Genomic DNA, 21,848 nt, shown 5'->3' with positions numbered 1-21,848 from the left:
TACTTATATATAAACTTTATATTGTTAGATAACAGTTAAAGCTCACTGTTTTGATTTTAAGGGGAGATAATTCATTTAATCATTGATAATGTATTATCGATTCTAACAAATTAATTATACGTCAACGGCATATATTCTGGCCACAAAGCATTGATTATCAAACTCTTAGTATAGATAGGACATACATATCGGTAATGGAAGAAAGACATTCAAGCAGTTTCAAATATTTGTCAAAATTCTAACAAAATAACGAAACGTGTACGGCATATATTTTGACAACAAAGCAATAATAATAAAACTCTTAAACCCTCAGCTAAGTAGGTGCTCTTTGTGGGTACTGTATCGGTATTCTGCTTAAGGTACTATAGAACGATGCCAGTCTGAAGAGGATCCAAAATTTACAACCAACCCTGATCATTTAACAGAAAACAAATCCACAGTCTTCATTTACACTTCACTTTTGGAACACGGTGGGGATGGCTGCTATGCAAGAACCAGAAAACTTAATGAAGCTGGGATTTAGTGATGATAACTCGCAGTTAATTAACTAAATAACTAAAAAAAACTTTGCATCAAAGTTTTTTCCGGACACTTGTAAGAATTAGATTTGTTTATTTGGCTTTTATCTGTAACTCTAACTGACGATGACTTTTACAAATAACAAACCTGAAAAAGGGAAACCCGAACTTGTTCAGAACGGAAAGATACCTGAGGGGAAAGAGAAACCACCAAAGAAAAGCAAAAGGTAACTCGGACTGCGGAGTTTATACTTCTTGCAGTAACGTTCTGATGTGAAAAATATTTTAACAGTTATATAAATGAATTTAAACATTAAGGTTGATTACAAAACAAAAATCATGCACATGTATAATCAGTACTCTACAGGTAAAACCGTTTTATCGCGGTTTGTCAAGTCATTCTGTCCCCACTTCGTTTTCCAGACTTTTTTTCGTTATGATTTGGCGAATTAATTTCAAACCTTCTGTGTATAGTAGCTTCATAATGATGCCATTCGAATAAACTTCAAACTTAAAAAACTTTTAAAATTAACAAATTGAAATTTAATTGTTAATATTTTTAGGTCAACATAGTCAACACTTGGTCTTCGTCTGTTTTCGTTCGTCAGTCGTTAACAATTTAACTTCTTTTTGAAAACTACATGGCTAATTGTTACCATTTTTGGTTTGAAGCATCTCAAAGATAAGCGAACTTTAAATAAAGAATATTTTTACCTTACCATCCCCAGGGCGTCAAGGGTGCGGCAAAATAAGTGAAAAATTAAAAAAAAAATCAGAATTTTAAAAACTTCTGGTATACATGTGGAAAAAACTAATTGCATGGTTATAATAATGTCTATATTGCTCTCTACCAAAAGTGTAATATTCATGACCCCTGGGTCGGGGTTCAGACCCTAGGTTTGGGCAATATGGCCATATAGAAAAAATGTAATTAAATCTTAGAAAATCCTCTTCTCAACTTCCTTAAACACATAAGATAAAACTAAATGCACGGCCGTGATGTCCGTAAAGCCCTCTACCACAGTTATGAAATTCATGGTCCCTGGGTCAGGGCTTTAGTCCCTTGGGCAAAGCCAATTAGGCCACATTGGGAAAATGTATAACATTGTATTTATTTTCTGTACTTACACAGTCGGGGGAGAGGATTTTTGATCATAGAATACTTTAAAAATATGATAAGAAAGACATAAATTATAAAATTCAAGCGCATTTTGAATCAAATCTTGCAGGCAAATAACGAACGCAACGTCTTTTTGCTTTACGCTGTAAAACATGTAGATTAAAAAAAAACAGTAATAAGAAAAAGCTTAAAATTATCTTTAATTTTGAAAGGCAGTATGTCGTATTATTTCGAGGTCCCATACGTCCTTACTATCGATGTTCAGTCCCATATATACTAGGCTTTACGAAAGTGGCGTAAAGCTCGATACAGGTTGAAAATACGTATTCGCGTCGAAGGCGGTAACTGATGAAGTATAACCTAATGTTCCAAAAATGATATTTTTTGTTTCATCACAAATTAGAGCTTCTATTTTAAAACAAATTATTAGGACGATCCTGTGTCTAAAGCACTACACGAATAGATATGTAAAATATGTCTTATTAATTAGGGTAATGAAATTGTTTAGATATACGTGCATTTTTTTCTCCAATATTCTCAAATGGATTCCAAACTGTGAATAATTAATTGGTTTAGTTTGTCAAGTTGAATGCAGACACCTACGTAATGGTCACACACATGTATAACAAGGTGTACGAGACGCAAACAAGTCTGGAAAAGTTGTTGTTTTTTAAAATTTTAATTACTTTGTCAGCAATGCACAGTTTGTTGTCTAGAAAGACAGTGTACTGGGACTAAGGAGGCTTGGAAGTTAACTAATTACATGCACCTATTATATATACCGTAAATGATTAGAAGAAATAAAGAATAATTCCATTCTACCCAGCTAAGAAATTTGTGTATTTTCTTGGTAGGCCTATATCTTTTCACGGGGCTATTTTTTCTCAGAAATAAGTACACTAGAAATGCACATTATAATACAGCCCTCTTAAAGTTCTTTGGCACGATATTTTTATCAGTATATTCTTTGTAAAATAACTGCCCCCAAAAGTTACAAGCTATCAGCATTATACATCGGGAGAATGATGTTGATTTTTACAAAAATGTAAAATATTTTCGAAGAAAAAAAAAATTGTTTGATTTCTCCAAAAATCCGCATGCGTCATGGTAGTGTAATTTGGCTTTGCCTTTCGTGTACTTGGATTGAATCGATATTAAATTAATTGCATCCTTTCATGTATCGAAACAAATTTTAAAAAGATTTCTTTTGGTAAAAATTGTACATGCACGTTTGCGAATATTGTTTTTTACAAATTTTTTTAGATATCTAATACGTTAATAATGTCGACCCCAATAATATTGTTAAAAGTATACCATCCTCACCATTGGACTGATCTGGGTAAGGGGCGAAATCAACCGTAATCCTTTTAAAAATTCCTCAATATTTTTTTTCTCTAGATAATAATTGTTTTATTAAAACAGTTTGTTCACAAGTTTACTCATAAAAGGATAATTGCTTACAACGTTATCTTAATTTGATTACATGGACATATGGCCTAAATGTGGGAACATTTTTTACCATAATACCGTATATCTTCAGTGGATGCATTGTATACATAAACATAGTTTAAAAGTCGGTGATATTTTCAGTCTCAAAGCCATGTCTTTCATTAGCAAAATTTTTATAAAACTAATCCCTAACAACTATTTCGTTTTCATCTACTATATTCACAGCAATTCCATCAAAAAATTGATTTTAAAAAAAATAGGTGAGCAAGCGTGGTAGCAATTTTTATAAAAGTGGACGCAAAGTAAGGTCCGTGATCAACTGGGTTATTTTGCTGAATTTTTCCGCGTGAGTGTCGTTTCTTTGCCCGGATATTTTTGTATGATAGACTCGAGCTAAAATTGACCAATTAGAAAATATCTTTACTTGTGCTTCGACGTAAAATTTTCCCGATTGAATGTCGTTTGAATCGGGATTTTCCTTTAAAAAAGTATCCTGTTTTTTTAATGAGCTTGCCAGACTTATCCAGGAAGGTGGTATAATTGTAAGGAATGCTAGGTTCCTCCATGTGATATCTTTAATCTTTGCATTTTATGACCTTATTTATTCTTGTACCTGTATATCTAGGTTAGACAATTAACTTAAAGAAACTTCAGAATTTGGGCCATATCTATTATTAAGATAAAACGAAATTGTAATCGTACAGTCTATTTAAAGTAGTTTTCCAAGAATGCCAAACCGTAAAGTCAGGCATGCGTATTCCAGAAATATAGGCTAAAGTAATTGCTTGCGCTCGAGAGCGCTAGCATAAACGGCAATGAATGGAGTTATTAGCTTGTAGAGAAAAGGAGTAGGTTACTGTCCATTAAAACAAAGACTGTGATATGTGTACCATATGCATAATATGAAACCTTTTTTTTAAACCTTAAGATGATCTATTATACCTCCGATTCTACTCTCCTGCTTTTTCATTATGACGTGTGGAGGAGACCTCCAATTGCAAATTATGAACAATAGAAGCAATTCAAAACATGGATATTGCCATATAACATCTATATTTGTACGTTGCATCAGCTATAGCTATGCCCGTTTTACCTCATATTGTAAAGAGTTCATACCTCTAACATGCATGTAATTATAACTTAAATCAATGATAATAAAATGTATAGTTAAAAAGTCAGTGAATGACTATTTTTCTGATTGGCTTCGTTCGTATTAGGCATCCGGCTAGTTCCCTAACCTACACACAACCTTGCACAGAAACCCGGTTAGCGCATGCTTAAGCTGAATCCCAATCGCATCCGGTTTTACCTCGCTTATATATTTTCTGCATGGCCCTAAGGGTCCACTTAATGAATATGCATTTATTATAGAAACTTTATTGTATTTGTTAAATGCATGTACTTATTCATTTGTAAACGGGGGCAGGTGTGATGGGTGTGCTATTTTTTTTCGTAGAGATAAATCAGTTGATAGTGCGTCTATTTCAAAATTACATACGATATAAGGACGCGGATATATACATTTGTATTTATATCAAATGCGATAACTTAAATGTCACCAGTGTTTAACAGTATTTGGTAAATCAGTCAAAAATATTTTTAAAAACCGAAAACTACAACAAACCAATAAGCAAAACATAGATAACCTACAATCTAAAACTGTCGCACCTGCAACAGTGGACAACTTTGTGTTTTCTTTGCTACGTGGAATTCCCCTATGATAATTTTCGAATATGATTTTTTTTATCTCATACCCCACGTTAAATATTGATATTGAAAACACATTGCGTGTGTGTCCTACAAGAATCTCTGTTGCTGTTGTCTGAAATATCATACTTTATTGAGGACTTTTTAAATAATCATACATTGTACATTATGCAAATAACTATTGACTTATAAATATACATCCTATAGTGTTTGTATCATGGCAGGATATTCCGTGGTTTCAATTTTATAATGATTACATGTGCATGTGTAGAATTTGAAGTACGAACACTGAGGATCTGTTTATTTGCATTCTATCAAGGGGCCGGGATCTTGTCGTCTGAAGATGATCCGTGAGAGGTCTTATCTAGCATCTATTTACTCGTTGTCTTCAAAGTGACAAATCATTATATGGCGGACCGAGTGTTTCTATAATTCATCACAATGTCTGCCGACACTGTACGTTAAGTACCTCTGTACTTCCCTTACCTTATGTCCAACTCAAGCTTACATATATGCATACCCATCAAGTCGTATATATTTTATTCATGAAAGGATGAATATCAAACAACCAATCAAAGTTTACAGAGTTATCAAAGTTTTGATTTGGGACATTTTACTACCTTTTCTATGTAATAATTATATTGCTTTATAACTATAATTAGCATCGTCTCTTTACTGTTTTGTGTGTACATGTATGTAAAAGAGTATAACCTATAAAATCAATTTCTTATTATCTACTATTTAAACACAGCGAAATCGTATATTAATATAATTATACATTATTTCAAATGCTACGTTTTTACATGTAAATGCTGATGATTCTTTAGTGATATGATTTTGACAAATACTATTTAATAGAGTAACAAATCAATATTACTACTTGATAAAGCCTATACCAAGTTCAAGTGGACAGTTCGGGATTTAAAATTCAAGTAATTGAGTTCCAAAGTTACACATTGTTAAAAATAAAAATATGTCTTGTCATATTAACTACACTATTAAAATTGGTTTTTCCTAATCCCAGAGAAATTAACAATTTAATTGTGTTTACATTTATTTTGTTTATTTCGACTGCTCACTTGGGTTTTTTTTTTGGGGGGGGGGGGTGAGAATTTTTCGATTATTCATTTAATCGTGCAAGTATTCAGAACTTCGGCAAAATGTTGTCAAAGAAAAGAGCGCGTTTTTTTTTTCAAACACGTTTCTTTTTCTGAGCATTACTCGAAGGTAAACATGCAATTTGACTACACCAGCAATGTGCGCATTAGAGTCGTGTAGCAGTTTGAATCAGTTTGGATGGTTAAGTCATTTGATTATCTAACCTTCTGAATAGTGTATTTATGGTTTTATGACTGTTTGGTTGAATAAAGTATTTGTATTGTACCCGTATAAGCATCTCCTTTACCTTATTTCAAAATATGTTTACAATATATGAAATTATTTTGTCGTTAAATATGTCACAATTTTACATTAACATCCAGCTATATAAATTTTTTCAACCTGGATTTAATTGAACTAATTTATGACACTTTAAGACTTTGTATCAGTTTGTTGTTGTTATAGTAGACAAGACCGAAGAAATATTGTCTTCGAGTGGTGTTAGAAATATAAAGTGTAATATATGACGGTATGTTATCACGAAAAAGACACCGGTCAGCTGCACGGGGATATACACGTGCAAGATGTTTGAAGATAGGTGTAAGAAGTTGGTAATGTTATAAAAATGATAGAGCTAATTTGACTTTTTTTTTAATTGATATGGATATGAAAATGATCATATTAAATTTTAATCTCCGAGGAAAACCTGATTAAAAACAGTGTACTATTGAGCTTAACAAGCAATTTGAAACAATAATTTTACAATTATTATGCAATAACCATTATTTTACAAAATATTTACCAAAATTGATTCGACATTAAATTGTCTCATAAAATATTTTGCTGATATTTGTAATGCACGTTTTTTTTAAAAATGGCATGCTACACACGTTTGTGGTCAGATTTAATGACTTGATTTTCGTGTATTGAAGGTCTGTCTCTATACAGCTAAAATCTTGACCACAATTCTTCGTTTATGGACATTATTAAGATAATCTTCATCCAGCCCCAACAGAGAGCACAAAGATAATACCAGAACTCGTCAGAGTATTTATAGTTAGTCAAGTAACAGTACGATCCAACAGCTATAAATCTAAACGGGTTTGTTCAAATATTAACTGCTATAAGTAATGTGGATTCTTGTAGTCTGCACTGACGTATGTATTCGCAGAAGAAACACATTTATTAAGCAAGGTTTGGGACATGGGGCATGGAGCCTTACAAAATGGCAATGCTTTTGCTCAAAACGGTAGCCTTTCAAATGGCGTCACGATGCGCCGTGATCAAACAAAGGATATAAAACGGAAACTGAAATTCAAGAAGAAAACGAAGTCACAGAGGTAAATAGCTAACCGTCTTAATATGCGTCGATTGTTAGAATAGAGCTAAAGGGTTAGGTTTTACTGCAGATCAATTTTACACTCGTGTGTATTTTACGTAACAATGAATGGGCTTTGGTTTGTTATCTTAAAAGTCATAAATTAAAGCTAAACACAAATCTCTATTTCATGTTTTATGTTATTGAACATCATAGATGAAATTATGTCTTCCGATATGAAATAATAAGTATTACCGGACTACTGTAAGTTAATAATGCCCATCAAAGGGTATTTTCTAGGCATGTTTATACTTTCCAGTCAGGGTAAACTGCATCATTGGGTCATCTTTTAATACATATTTGCAAGTCTAATTCAATCATTCATAATTTTGATCCACAAATATTTTCTTTGTATGATGGTTGTATCAACTTATGTTCATACTCGAATGCGCTTACTGACTGTGGGCCAACTGCAACTAATTGAATTGTTTTCGTTCTCATGATTGGCTCCTTCACACTTTCGCGAAGCAAAACCGCTAGTGACGTCATTCTATTTCATTTTTTTTTGCAGAAAAAAATCTAGTAATGGAGAGTTTCAACATTTAATATGTGTAATATCCCCTCTTCTCCTCCTGCAGAATTAATAAAACAAGAATGAATAAGGCAAATTAATGAAAAAAATATTAAATAAACGTAGTTATATAAACTAAAAAGGGAATGACTAGGCCAAATGTCGATTCCGGTTCCCACATTGCTTCTAATATATCAGTTTAAAACAGTTGCATTAAAACCGACTGAATGCATGTACGTTTCATATAACAGTAAGATATACAGTTTCAATATTACTAAAACAATTTTTCCATAGTACCATAAAACATGCTTATAACGAAGTCTCAGGGACTTACTTCGTTGTAAGCGTAATTCGTTACATCCTTCAAGTATACAACATGTAATAAAATCACGGGGGATAAAAATCCCTTCACTGTAAGTGTCAATTCATTATAAGCGTGTTCACTATAACCGTGTTTTAATTTATTTGAATAAAAGAAAAAATAGATTTCAAACGAGAATTGTGTTTTGCCACTACATTTCTTAAAGGGAGAATCTTTTGATATATTTAGATTACACGAATAAGCGATTCTAGGTTATTTCCTCAAAGAAGTTGACAATGATTTCCGGGGTTTTTTTGCCCTTTAGAATTGGTTAAACATTTTATAAGCTGCCTAAACTGTACTTTAAACTTAAGCTAACCATGCTCTGTTAGACTTGTTCTTCCGATACAAATCAGGACGGAATTAATTTGATACAAATTTATTATTCTTTGCAATAAAATGTAGACTATATGCTTGTTATTGTTTATACCCTTTGAAGACATTTTGCAGAAAGAACCTTAAACCTTCCGAATATCAAAACCCTATACATTCATTGTTATCATTATTTACAGATGTAGGAAGCGCCTTTCGCAACTTCTACACACCCACGTGGTTTTGATCGCCGTTTGCGTCCTCAGTGCTCTTGACGCCGGCTGTGTTCTGGGACAAATCATCTGCGATATACTCATCATGTCAGGTTAGGACAAAGATTGACAATTAGGACAGACGTTGAAATAAAAAAATGTGTAAATTTTGAAGTAACTCGAGACACTTGAGTAGTTAGAACCAAAATGACAGTTACTGCTCTTGTTTTTATTGACGTTATAAGAGAAAAAACGCTAGAAATAAATTAGAGTCTTTTAAGAAAATGACAAAAAATGAAAAAATATGTATCACCAAGGGGGTCAGCATAGACTAAAATAACAATATTATTGTTATTGAATACACACTTTTTTCAGAAAAGCTTCACGACAGCGATACAATGAAGTCCGAGGCCTTGTCAGTGTTAATGAAGGTGTGTCACGGGGCAAACTTCAGTGTACACGGTCACCCACCCTCCCTGGAGGAAGCGATGGCCATCGTCAAGGGTCACTCCTGTTACTCCGCCAACGTCTCTACTGGCCACAGCGCGGAGGGTCATCACCGCCTCATGTATAACTATGCAGTGAGTATCACATGGTATTACATTTTTTCAGTGCCTTTGTCCATTACAACGCTACAAACTGATTTTGCATCGTATATTCCAATACACTTCATCAATTACTTTTTCAATATTTAGCCGGGTATGATCAAATCTATCATAAACTCCCTCGGGCTTTATTACAGTTAATCACATCAAAAAATTACAAAAAAAATAGTTCCTGAGATAAACCATATGAATATAAGTATAAGCTTGTTTTCGTGCACGAAAGTGCGACAAATGTCAATTAGAATTGAATAATACATATAGATGAACAAGACATACTATTACATTTGTAGGTCATAATGTGTACTAGACTTGATGCCGTAAGAAACTCACGTGATAGAAAGGCTGGTTTCATAACTGTTGACCACATCGGTTAATATTTATCATATAGAGTGTTTTATACGCATCGTTTATAAAACATTGTGTTTGTCCAATTTCTTTTAAGTATATATTTTTATACCCCCGCTCCGAAGGAGAGGGGGTATACTGTTTTACCCTTGTGTGTCTGTCTGTCCGTCCGTCTGTCCGTCTGTCTGTCTGTCTGTCCATCCGTAACAAAAATTTCTGTCGCATTTATCTGAGCAACTATTTATCGCAGATGCTTGAAATTTTTACATAGTGTTTGTTAAGGCATGCCATATCGTGGGATATATTTTTGTATCAATCAGACGTCAACTTCCTGTTAAATGTCGACTTTGCTTATTTTTTTACCAAAATTTTCAAACAAATTTTCGTCAAAGATTTCTCTGCAACTATTTATCGCAGATGCATGAAATTTTTACACAATATTTGTATAGGCATGCCATATCGTGGGATATATTTTTGTACCAATCGGATGTCAACTTCCTGTTAAATGACGACTTTGTTTATTTTTAGCCAAAATTTTCAAACAAAATTCCGTCAAAGATTTCTCAGCAACTGTTTATCGCAGATGCTTGAAATTTTTACACAGTGTTTGTTAAGACATGCCATATCGTGGGATATATTTTTGTATCAATCAGATGTCAACTTCTTGTTAAATGAGTACTTTGTTTATTTTAGCCAAAATTTTCAAACAAATTTTCCTCAAAGATTTATCGCAGATGCTTGAAATTTTAACACACTATTTGTTTAGGCATGCCATATTATGGGATATATTTTTGTATCAATCAGATGCCAGCTTTCTGTTAAATGTCGACTTTGCTTATTTTGCATATTCACATCAGAGCGGGGGTATCACTAGTGAGCATTGGCTCACAGATATCTTGTTTGTATTTGTTTGTCCTCAAAAATGATCTTTTACAAACGTTAGGAGTTAAGAAGCTAACATTTCTTGTTCTTTGCTTTCTTTTAAGCTTACATGTACCTTTAAGTTAGCAGAAAGCTAAAATGAAGCTGAAAGCTTCTGGTCACAATATATCAACTCGTCTATTTTTCTGCATCCTTGTAACATTTTTGTTTTCTCAACAAAAAAACCACCAGACCAATTTCAACTAAACTTAGCGTCGTCCTTTGCTACATATTTTATTAAAGACAATAATATTAGGGGAAATATCAACATGAGCATAAGGAGATAGTTATGAAAATGATCCAAAAAGCAAATACACACAAATGCCGGAAAGGAATTGGGGTAACCGTATAAATCTTAAATTGTTCAATATAGTGAGCCAAGGATTCGGCCCGAGGAGAGGTGTGAAGTTCACAATAGATATATATTTTATTTGACCATAAATTATTTGAATTTCAGTATTTGCCAAGAAATCTGCGCTCAATGTGTTCCCCATTAGAAATACTATACTGCAGAAGGTTGCAATATATTTTAAACGCAAAAACATTTTTTTAAGCTCAATATGCAACCATATCTCTTTAAGAGTTGTTATTTATTAGTTCCCTTAGCTCAACATCGTAAAAAGTGGCTGCATAGAAAAGAAAAAAATATCTGTATTTCGATTGAATTTTCTTTACTTTGTAGACTTCTAACCGCGAAAGCGTGATACACCACAGATCTAAGCGAGCTTCCGGTTCCGGTTCCAGCGATCACAGTCACGCTGAGCATACTCTTGTGGAGCATCTTACCCATGCCTTCCATCTGGGCAGTCTTGTTATTTTATCACTTCTTGTTTTTGAGGTTCGTCATTTTGCATAAAAACAATATACTCTTTAATCCCCCAATACTTAGAAAACCAAATTGCTACTTTATGCAAATTACTTTCAGACTTTCCTAAAAATATTCGCAATGGGAAGCCATTTTCTCAATCACAGACTTGAGGTAAGATTTTACGCCTTTACTGTGGTATTTTATGCTTCCTTACCACACAATTCGTAATAATATTCCTTCGCGTTTTTCAATAATTTTTATGCTTAAAAGATTGTCAGATTTTTCTGATAAAACGTCGATATCATCGATTCGTCCCCTCGTTTTTAAGGTATTTGATGCATTTGTGGTCACTGTGTCCTGGATTCTCGATCTGTCGTTCTACGAAGGAATTTGGGCACAACCCGGGTCGGAGGCGGCCACCATTCTGATCATTATTTTACCCTGGAGGGTTATAAGGATAGTGAACAGTACGTAAGATGCTGTTGCTAGAACAACTACAATGTAGTGTACATACATGTAATGGAACACATCCTTTAGATGCATATATATATATATATGACTAATCAAGAGTAAATGGAAATGATACTTTTATTAATAATTTTAACTCGTCATTAAGTCTATTAAACGTGCTTAGGAAAAGTAATTTGTTAAAAAAAATTATCATTTTAACATGAAAAAATTGTTTTTAACCGGGTTTTCCAACGGAAAAATCCGGTTATTGAAATGGTGAAAATGGCGGGCGGGCGGGCGGCTGCCAAAAGGGTACCTTCATTGTACGGATAACTCCTCCTACAGTTTTCAAGATAGGAAGTTGTTCTTTTGCAGATCAATTGTACATATATCAGAGGTGTGCATATTGCTAGGATTTTGATTTCCGATAATTTATGAAAAAAATACCAGCTTTTGAACTTAGTCATTTTTTGGCAAAATATTGCATATAGGGTACCCTCATTGTACGGATAACTCTGGTCCTCCTACAGTTTTCAAGATAGGAAGTTGTTCTTTTGCAGATCAATTGTACATATATCAGAGGTGTGCATATTGCTAGGATTTTGATTTACAATAATTGAAAAAAAAATAATACTAGCTTTTGAACTTAGTCATTTTTTGGCAAAATATTGCATATAGGGTACCCTCGTTGTACGGATAACTCCTCCTACAGTTTTCAAGATAGGAAGTTGTACTTTTGCAGATCAATTGTTCATATATTAGAGGTGTGCATATTGCTAGGATTTTGATTTCTGATAGTTTATGAAAAAAATACCAGCTTTTGAACTTAGTCATTTTTTGGCAAAATATTGCAGATAGGGTACCCTCATTGTATGGATAACTCCTCCTACAGTTTTCAAGATAGGAAGTTGTTCTTTTGCAGATCAATTGTACATATATCAGAGGTGTGCATATTGCTAGGATTTTGATTTCTGATAATTTATGAAAAAAATACCAGCTTTTGAACTTAGTCATTTTTTGGCAAAATATTGCATATAGGGTACACCATTTCACTGGATACGGGTTGTCAAGGATTATGGATACAGGTCACATAAAAGAAAACCCGGTTTGCTGTCACATTGACAGCTTTTCACTTGTCTTGGATTTGGAAGTGCAAATTTGATGAAACTATGAAATGAATTTCACGCAAAAAACTTAAAATTTCTGCAAACATTATTATTATAGTTTCAATAAAATATTATATCAAACTAGAGCAAAGCTCGTTGCAAAGCAACGAGTGGGTCTTCCGTTAATGTCGGAAGTAAAGCAGGATGGTCCTGTAAGAAGCAGAGCTCTCAAACCAATATCAATAGTAACGAAAATAAAAAGATGAAAAAATCGAATTATTCTTGGTACGACTTAACAAAATCCGAATGATTTTAAGAACGACTTAACAAAAACATTCCTGATTTCAAGAACGACTTAACCAAAAAAATCCGAATGTGTTCAAGTACGACTTAACAATTATTTTTGGTACGAGTTAATTTTACTTTGAACATTCATCTATTTTTTAAACCAAGGAAGCGGAATCAAAATTTCCGGAAAAATCAATTTTTAAACCCCGATATCTCTGTAATGCATCGTCCGATTTTAAAACGGCTTTCAGTGTTAGATTCAGCTTAATAAGCTCTACAAAACACATTCGTTTTTGATTTGATCAGAAAATTCATTTTTTCGAAAAATTTGTTTCACTTCCGGTTTCGACCGGAAGTGACAAAATAATTTTTTCTGTACATTTGCCATAAGTCAATCCGCAGATTTACAATCACAGAAAATTTCAAGTCTTTATAAACAACCGTTTACGAGAAAAATGCTGGACAAAATCACTTTTTGAAAATTTTTAAAATGATGTAACTAGAAACCGGAAGTGACTTAATGACTTAAAGTTTGAAGGCTTCAAGGGACAAGAAATTAAAATAATCCCTGAAAATTTCTTGCAAATTGGTTGAATAGTTTTTGAGATATAAAGCAAAAAAGAAGTCAGAAGGAAAAACAAGAAGAACTAGAGCAAAGCTCGTTGCAAAGCAACGAGTGGGTCTTCCGTAAATGTCGGAAGTAAAGCTGGAAGTTCCTGTAAGAAGCAGAGCTCTTAAACCAATAACCAGGGAAAGTAAAATAAAAAGATGAAAAAAGTCGAATTATTCCTGGTACGACTTAATAAAATACGAATGATTTTAAGTACGACTTAACAAAAACCTTTCCGATTTCAAGAACGACTGAACAAAAAAAATCCGAATGTGTTCAAGTACGACTTAGCAATTATTTTTGGTACGAGTTAATTTTACTTTGAACATTACGCTATTTTTTAAACCAAGGACGCGGAATCAAAATTTCCGGAAAAATCAACTTTTAAACCCCGATAACTCTGTAATGCATCATCTGATTTTCAAACGGATTTCAGATTCGTGTTCCGCATAACCAACTCTACAAACTGCATAAGCATTTGAAATTAAAACGAAAAATTCGAAAAATCGAAAATTTTAAAACACTTCCGGTTTGGACCGGAAGTGACGGAAACTAAATTCGAGCCTTATGTCCAAATAAAAAAGATCAATGCTTCAACACAGAAAATTCCAAGTGTCTAACTTGAAGCATTTTTGAAAAACGCCCTGGACAAAATCACTTTTTTAAAATTTAAAAATTGACGTAACGTAAAAACGGAAGTGACGTTGTAGTTAAAAATGTAACATCTTTGAGGCACAATAATGCTACATAATCCCTAAAAGTTTCATGTAAATCTGTTGAAAACTTTTTGAGATATTAAGCTTTGAAAAAGTCAGAAAAATAAAGAAAAAGAAAAATAATAATAATAACTAGAGCAAAGCTCGTTGCAAAGCAACGAGTGGGTCTTCCGTTAATGTCAGAAGTAAAGCTGGAAGTTCCTGTTAGAAGCAGAGCTCTTAAACCAATAACAAGAGTAACTAAAAAAAAAAAAAAAAAATCGAATATTCCTGGTACGACTTAACAAAATACGAATGATTTTGAGTACGACTTAACAAAATCCTTTCCGATTTTAAGAACGACTTAATAAAAAAAATCCGAATGTGTTCAAGTACGACTTAGCAATTATTTTTGGTACGAGTTAATTTGACTTTAAATATTACGCTATTTTTTAAACCAAGGACGCGGAATCAAAATTTCCGGAAAAATCAATTTTTAAACCCCGATATCTCTGTTATGCATTGTCCGATTTAAAAACGGCTTTTAGCGTTAGATTCAGCTTAATAAGCTCTACAAAAGACATATTCGATTTTGATTAAATCAGAAAACTCATTTTTTCGAAAAATTTGTTTCACTTCCGGTTTCGACCAGAAGTGACAGATTTTCATTTCGAGCCTTATTACAGAGGTAAATCGACCAAATCATAACCATTGAAAATTTCAAGCCTCTATCTTAAAGCGTTTTTGAGAAACGCCGCGGACAAAATGACTTTTTGAAAATTTTAAAAATGACGTTACGTAAAAACGGAAGTGACGTTGTCAAGAAAACTTTAACATCTTTGAGGGATAATAATTTCACATTATCTCTGAAAATTTCATCAAAATCGGTTGGAAACTTTTTGAGTTATAAAGCCGAGAAGGAGTCAGAAAAAAAAAGAAAAAGTATAATAATAATAAAAAGAAACCGAAGAATAACAAGAGGGTCTTCCGTTGAAAACGGAAGACCCTAAAAAGAAACAATAGAATAACAAGAGGGTCTTCCGTTGGAAACGGAAGACCCTAATAATAATAATAGAAAAAAACAATAGAATAACAAGAGGGTCTTCCGTTGAAAACGGAAGACCCTAATGAGCATACATGTTATTTCATTATTAAATTATTTTATTATAGGTTTTGTTTTGGTGATAAAAGAGAAAGATTTAGTGATACTTAAAGTTATCAAGCAACAGTACAGACGTATGGTGAAGCGGGAAAAAGAACTAAACAACAAGCTAGAACAATATAGAGTAAGTAATAATTCAAGATTTTCATATTTGTGTAATAGCATTAATTGTATTCTAAAGTGTTGAATCGATGTATGAAATGAAAACATTCCAAGATTCATACATGTATTGTACCAGCGGATCAAATCGCTACTGTAGTGCTTTTTATTTTTTATTTTTTCTACACAGATTGAGCTTCGACAGCTTCAGGGTCTCTGTCGCAAATACAGAGCCCCGGAACCGGAAATCACAGCGTGTGCACCGATGGGTAAGCTGAGTGTATTGTACTTTCAACCTAGTTATACAGGACGTACATTTTCTTACATAAACAATTTTTATAGCGACACATATATATATGTATTAGGAGTTTGATTAACCGACAAAAGTTTGTTAATTTAAAAGGCAGTACGAAGTGTTCTATCAATTGAAATATTTCTTTGATTGTTGCTGTACCCTGCTTTTAAAATTAAAGGTAAACTGTTGTTAAATTAAATTTTTGAACAAATATTTGTTCTTTGACAATTTGTTTGTAGCTGTCTTCCTGTAACTTAAATGCACTCAAACTTACCTCACAATTTGTTTTTCTTAACCAATACACACTGAGAAATTATGAGAGAACAATTAAAAGCATCAAAAGGGTTTTATTTACATGACTGTGTACTACTTGTTTATACTTAATATATGCAATGCAGTATGATTTTTTACCGATCAGCTGAGCAATGAAATGTACCAAAAGTATGTGCGAGGCTAGGATTTATTATGTGGAATTCATGAAATATCTGTAAGTCTTAGAGTAACAAGTGCCCCCTACCCCAAAAATAAGGTACATGTATCAAATGTGTTTATCAATTTAAAAAAGCGTGAAGATGTGTGTATTGTTTAAAACCAGCAAATACTTTTTTTTTTTAAAATGGAGTACAATAATATTTTGCCCCTGTAAATTTATTTATGTAATATTGCGACAGGTTATTACATGTAACATTTAATTTGATTTGTATGCAAAACATACTCAAACGACGAGACACATGAACATACATAACAGAAGAGGTGAATAAATACATATATGTCTTACATGTATCAATTTGTGTAGGCAAAATATGCTACATTGTATATAATGGCTTTCTTTTCATTTTCTTGACATTAAGTTGACGATTTTTAAAAGCCGTTTGATTTCTGATCACATATTTATGTTAATATAAAATTGATGCAGAGTTTAACAAATAAACTCGATCTTATATCAAAGTGATTAGTGCTATTCATAAGGAAGTACGATACATATCTAATTATCTTTATCTAACAAAATTCAAAATCTAACGATTGTAGAAATTTCATAATCATGGCCGGCAGTTCTCATCATTACTTCAAACAATTACTAAGGCATTACATAGCATACACTCATCACTTCAAACAAATGCTTAGGGATTACATGCCATACACCCTTTTTCAGGAAAGCGACGTCGCAGTAGCGTCATGTCTGGAATGTCTAGCTTTGCCTCCATCGCCATGATAGGAGCGGTAGGAAGTCAGCCCGACCTAGGTCGACAGTCCTCATCAGACGAGGACGACGACGATATCCCGACCCCCACGGCCTCGCAGATCAAAGAGGCCAATCAAATGTTACGGTCCGTGTCCTCGGACAGTAGTTTCCTGGATGGCGGAATGTCCGATACCGTCACGTTTTCACTATCCCCTGATCCTACAAGTCCTAACGGCCAATCAAATCCTGTGTTTACGTATGACTTTGAAGCGCCGACTTTAAAAGTACGTAAAATGAATTAGCAATGCTTAAAATGATTACTAGTATCATAATAGTGGCTATTTTTCCCGACCAAATATTTGTATAGTATCATGATTTATTAGAATGTCAAATTGAATATGTTATTACTTGTAGAATGATTCAACAAAACTGTGAGATCTCCCATGATCAAAGTAACGACAGGTAGGTGTTATGTAGAGCATTTAAGATATATTTTTCCATGCTCCCAAAAATAATTAACGTTTATGTACAAATTTGTACAAATATTTTTCAAGTTTTAAATTATACATGTAAACATTTAAACAAATATATTAAAGAGTCTTTGAAGTGTTTAGAATTACTCTGTCTATTGCTTTAAATCACAGCTTAAGAGCAATACTAGTAAATAGATGTACATGTTATGCATCCTGTTTTTACAAAACAAAAAATTCTTTGTTACGAGCTAAGCGCCAATGTTGCCTGTATCTTTTTTTTCTTTAAAAGTCGATCAAATTCGATACTAAGGCTACACTTGTTAGGTTCCCTCAATATATATATATATATAAGTACTGAAATATAAACTATTTGTATTTTCAGATGATGGGCGGTGTCCACGCTTCTACTGTTTCTGTGATAATTTTTATGATAAATGTTATCTGTTGTATATCCGCTGTTGGAGATGACTAAATAAAACAGTATATTTGTGACATACATGTACACAATAAAAAGAACAAACAATGTTAAAAAAATTCACCTGAATATCCGTCTCTTAAGATACTGTTACTCTATTGAAATCCAAGATGTTTGATTAAAGATAGTGTTTTGTATGAGGCATTCTGCTGTGAAAAGTTAACATTTGAGTGTCTACATCTGGAGACCTGGCCTGTTTTACATGTTATTTTTAAGGGGAACTGGATTTAAAAAAAATCAGTATATTAACAACTATTAACAACTGGGATATGTTCGTATAGTGTGAACCATCTTCCCTATGTAAATTTATAGATTGCGACAATGTTATCCCCCCCCCCCCCCCCGACGTTTTGAGCAGATGTAAAAAATTTTATGGTAAAAAAACAATGCAACATTAAAACAAAGTTAAAGGTCTTGTCCATCCTACCACCCTTCTCCCACTTTTAGAAAACTCTTAATCGATGCTACGTGTCTGGAAGTATAGTCTTTATTTTCCACCGCCTCGTATAATTTGAGATAACGTAATCTAATATATATCGTTGGAGAATTCTAAAAAAAGGCAGTGACATTTATTCCCAAATCAGCGTCCTAAAACTAACTGCGAACTTTTACAAAGCATGTCTTTCTGCTGATGTACTTACGACGTCAGGCTGCATGAGTCATGATGACCATGAAGGTAGCGATCTTTGCAGAATAGTCATTTCTCGCGCTTGCGGGTAATTTCTTTTTTCTGCAACCTCGCTACAATCATGAAGCACCAAAGAAAGCAGCCTATTGTTTAAACAGTGCTTATTTGGGCATTATATATATATTGATTGTACTCAAAAACTGCCAGACGAAAGGAGAACAGAGCGATAACAGAATATGGAAATAATTTCAGCGAAAGAACACAGGGGCTTGGTTGTCAGAGAGTTGAATCCATTATTATTTGTTGCCGAAGACAAAACTGATTTGAATTAGTAATTTGCGTATTGTAATAAAAACATTCACCGAAAATTTCTGTTTCAATCTTGTTGAAAAAGTGTATTCAATGTACATTAAAAATCAAAGTACTGAAGTACTGACGGGAGTTGATTTTTTTGATTTCGTTCAGCCAGATGCTCGGTTGTCTCCATTAATCTCCAACAAACAAGAGAATGTGTACACCAGGTCACGTGATAGCTTGATGACGCGACCTCTAAATATAGAATTACTCTCTGCTTGTCGGAGATAAACGGAGACAGCCGATGGTTGAACGAGACTTTATTGAACTCTGGCGTATGAATACATACGACTGCAAAAAAATATCTAAATTGTTTGCACTATTTAACAAATAAATTTCTTAAAAACCAATGCTTCAAGATACATTTCATCGAATTTATCGATTATTTTCAAGAACTAAATCTTGTCAGCGGTGATGATTTGTGCTAAGGTCTAAACACTGTTTCACTTTCGGTTTGCCAGAGTAACTGCATAGAAAGGTTGATTAAAATCAACTCCCAAAAATTAGTGACGACACTCGATCTTTCGTGATTTTAATGAAACGAGGTTTCGAAATATTCAACATAATAATCATAATAGTCCAAAGATATACCGCTTATCGAATTCAATTTCACGAATGCAATTGATATTTGATACCAATGCAAACGTCGTCAGGAATCCACAGGCTTGCTGACAAACTGAAGAACTTTCTCAATCTACTTTTCTTCTCTAGTCTGAAAATTCTGCATTATATTGCATTATATTAATTCTTCTCGTATATGTATATTTAACCATGCCAACTAAGCCAGATGAATTTAAATAGTTAAGCGGAAATTACAAATTTATAGAGTTTAGGTAGGGACTATAGTTTGTTGCGGGAGATTTTCAAGAAAAAAATAAACATTTTTCAATAGTTTTAGATTACTAGTTCTGTAAATTTAGCTTGGTAAATTTTCAATGCAGAGCAATAGTTTGTGTATTGGGATTTCGAAAAAAACATATTTGTACAGTTTATTGATATTTCTATTGACATATATTGGCATGTTTATATTTCATAAAATAAAAAAAAGTAAACTCCAAATATTGCCTTAAATTAGCTTACTTCATGCCATATCTTAAAGTTTACATAATTGACCCACACTTTTTGTTATTTTTTTAATTATTAAGAATTGTTTGCCATGTATGTTATAATTTGAGTAAAAGTTTTCGAATATTAAACCTTTTTCAAAAATACTCACTGCATGTTTAATCCTAAAAGCGTGGTTTTTTAGTGCAAAAAGATCAAATTATTAATTAGGTGATGAAATTTTGACCTTTTTTGGCAATAATTTTTATTCTATTTAATTTAAATAGAATGAATTTATATTTGATGCCATGGTTCATTCCGACAGAAAATAATGGAAGGGGAAAATCTATTTACTGTTTCTCAGTCATTCACCACGTAATCTTTTTACTTATTTCCATATATAAAAGCAATAGTTTCAGAATTTATTCACAATCGTTATTTTTTTTAAAAACAATTTAAGGCCACTTGAACTTGGAATTATGTATATTTTAACTTTTACAGTGCGATTCTATTCAAATTTTAAGGCTCACAGTAATATAGTTTAGCAACTTTAATTAAAATGACAATTCTTAGGTACTTTTAAATTGATGGTTCAAAAACACTTAAATCTGGTATATTTGTAATTCATCATATATTGAATCTGCAAAGAAATAGTTACCATGCGAGGTAAAAAAATAAAAAAAACCTACGTATATGACTATCTATGTACAGTTTTCATTGAATTCTGCTATTCCAACTAAAACAACTCTCTAAATTTTAAAATATATTCTCATTTCGTTAAATTGTGTTGAAAATTTATGTTAAATTAAGAAACATCAGGACAACCATAAATTGCTTTTGACTAGTATTAAAGCCAATAACGGTTAATCATTTCGGAATGCTCCTTCTAACATCTTACGACAATCGAAAGACAGATATTTTGGTTTTACTAAAACATACTAAACACATATTAACACATAGTAAATGAGCGATTGACACTAATGACATCCCACACAGCTGCCAATTTTCAAATATTTTAACTGTGATGGTAACAGTTGTGACGAATTGGTACCGTGTATCAAAAAAAAAATCCCAACTGGTATTAATAACTTGATAAAATCCTTTATAATTGTTAAATTTGATATGTGTATGCTTTATTTAGGAAATAAGTAATAATTCTTTGATGATTTCAAATTGACTTATATTCATATAATAGTCAGCAACTGTACAATTCAATTTTCGACATTGATACGCTGTTGCCATTTCTTTTAATTACAGTATGTAAACCTAAAAGCGGCCCAAACTACAAGTACGTCATTTCCATCATTGATGTAATTTATCGGATATACGTTGCAAATTTGATTCTTAGTGTTATGACAGACATAGACACTGGAAAAATGAAAATATATCCGTTTTGAAGTAAAATTTAGAATGACGTTAATGATGTACTTTTCTAGAATGGGTCATTTAAAAAGTGCAAGTGTTCTGAGTTTACCCTTTTGAACAAGTTTTATTAAAGAAAATTACGAAGAATAGCAATTGTCAAAATAAGCAAACAACCAAACAGAGAGGTTTAAATGTATTGAATCTATAAAAATAACTTTCTGACTGTTACTAGTTTCATTTATTTAATGTGAAAAATTTATTTGTCACAACCTAATA

General features: G+C 32.8%; 1 protein-coding gene across 2 annotated transcripts; it reads left to right on the top strand.

Moving 5' to 3' along the window:
* Positions 1–457: 457 nt before the first annotated feature.
* On the top strand, positions 458–18,237 carry LOC105348672 (uncharacterized). 2 transcript variants are annotated; one of them, XM_066085687.1, is made up of 11 exons: positions 458–745; positions 8,655–8,779; positions 9,042–9,247; positions 11,220–11,375; positions 11,463–11,516; positions 11,674–11,812; positions 15,665–15,780; positions 15,946–16,024; positions 17,204–17,517; positions 17,648–17,695; positions 18,089–18,237. In XM_066085687.1, the coding sequence occupies exons 1-10, from the start codon at positions 645–647 to the stop codon at positions 17,666–17,668; spliced, it is 1,311 nt and encodes a 436-aa protein (XP_065941759.1). In that variant the 5' UTR covers positions 458–644; the 3' UTR covers positions 17,669–17,695; positions 18,089–18,237. The 2 variants fall into 2 exon arrangements, with proteins under 2 accessions (XP_065941759.1, XP_011456502.3); XM_011458200.4 differs by lacking the exon at positions 458–745 and adding an exon at positions 6,960–7,232.
* Positions 18,238–21,848: the final 3,611 nt, after the last annotated feature.

This window comes from Magallana gigas, chromosome 5 (assembly GCF_963853765.1).
Source record: "Magallana gigas chromosome 5, xbMagGiga1.1, whole genome shotgun sequence".
NCBI lineage: Eukaryota > Metazoa > Mollusca > Bivalvia > Ostreida > Ostreidae > Magallana > Magallana gigas.
This window is presented reverse-complemented; position numbering and strand designations above follow the sequence as displayed.

What these genes read in the sequence shown, in the direction of transcription:
- LOC105348672 (XM_011458200.4), top strand. Translation starts at nt 7,096, where the DNA reads ATGGGGCATGGAGCCTTACAAAATGGCAATGCTTTTGCTCAAAACGGT. An exon ending in CGATATACTCATCATGTCAG is followed by an intron (nt 8,780 to 9,041) that starts GTTAGGACAAAG and finishes CACTTTTTTCAG; the next exon opens with AAAAGCTTCACGACAGCGAT. An exon ending in TTCTCAATCACAGACTTGAG is followed by an intron (nt 11,517 to 11,673) that starts GTAAGATTTTAC and finishes CTCGTTTTTAAG; the next exon opens with GTATTTGATGCATTTGTGGT.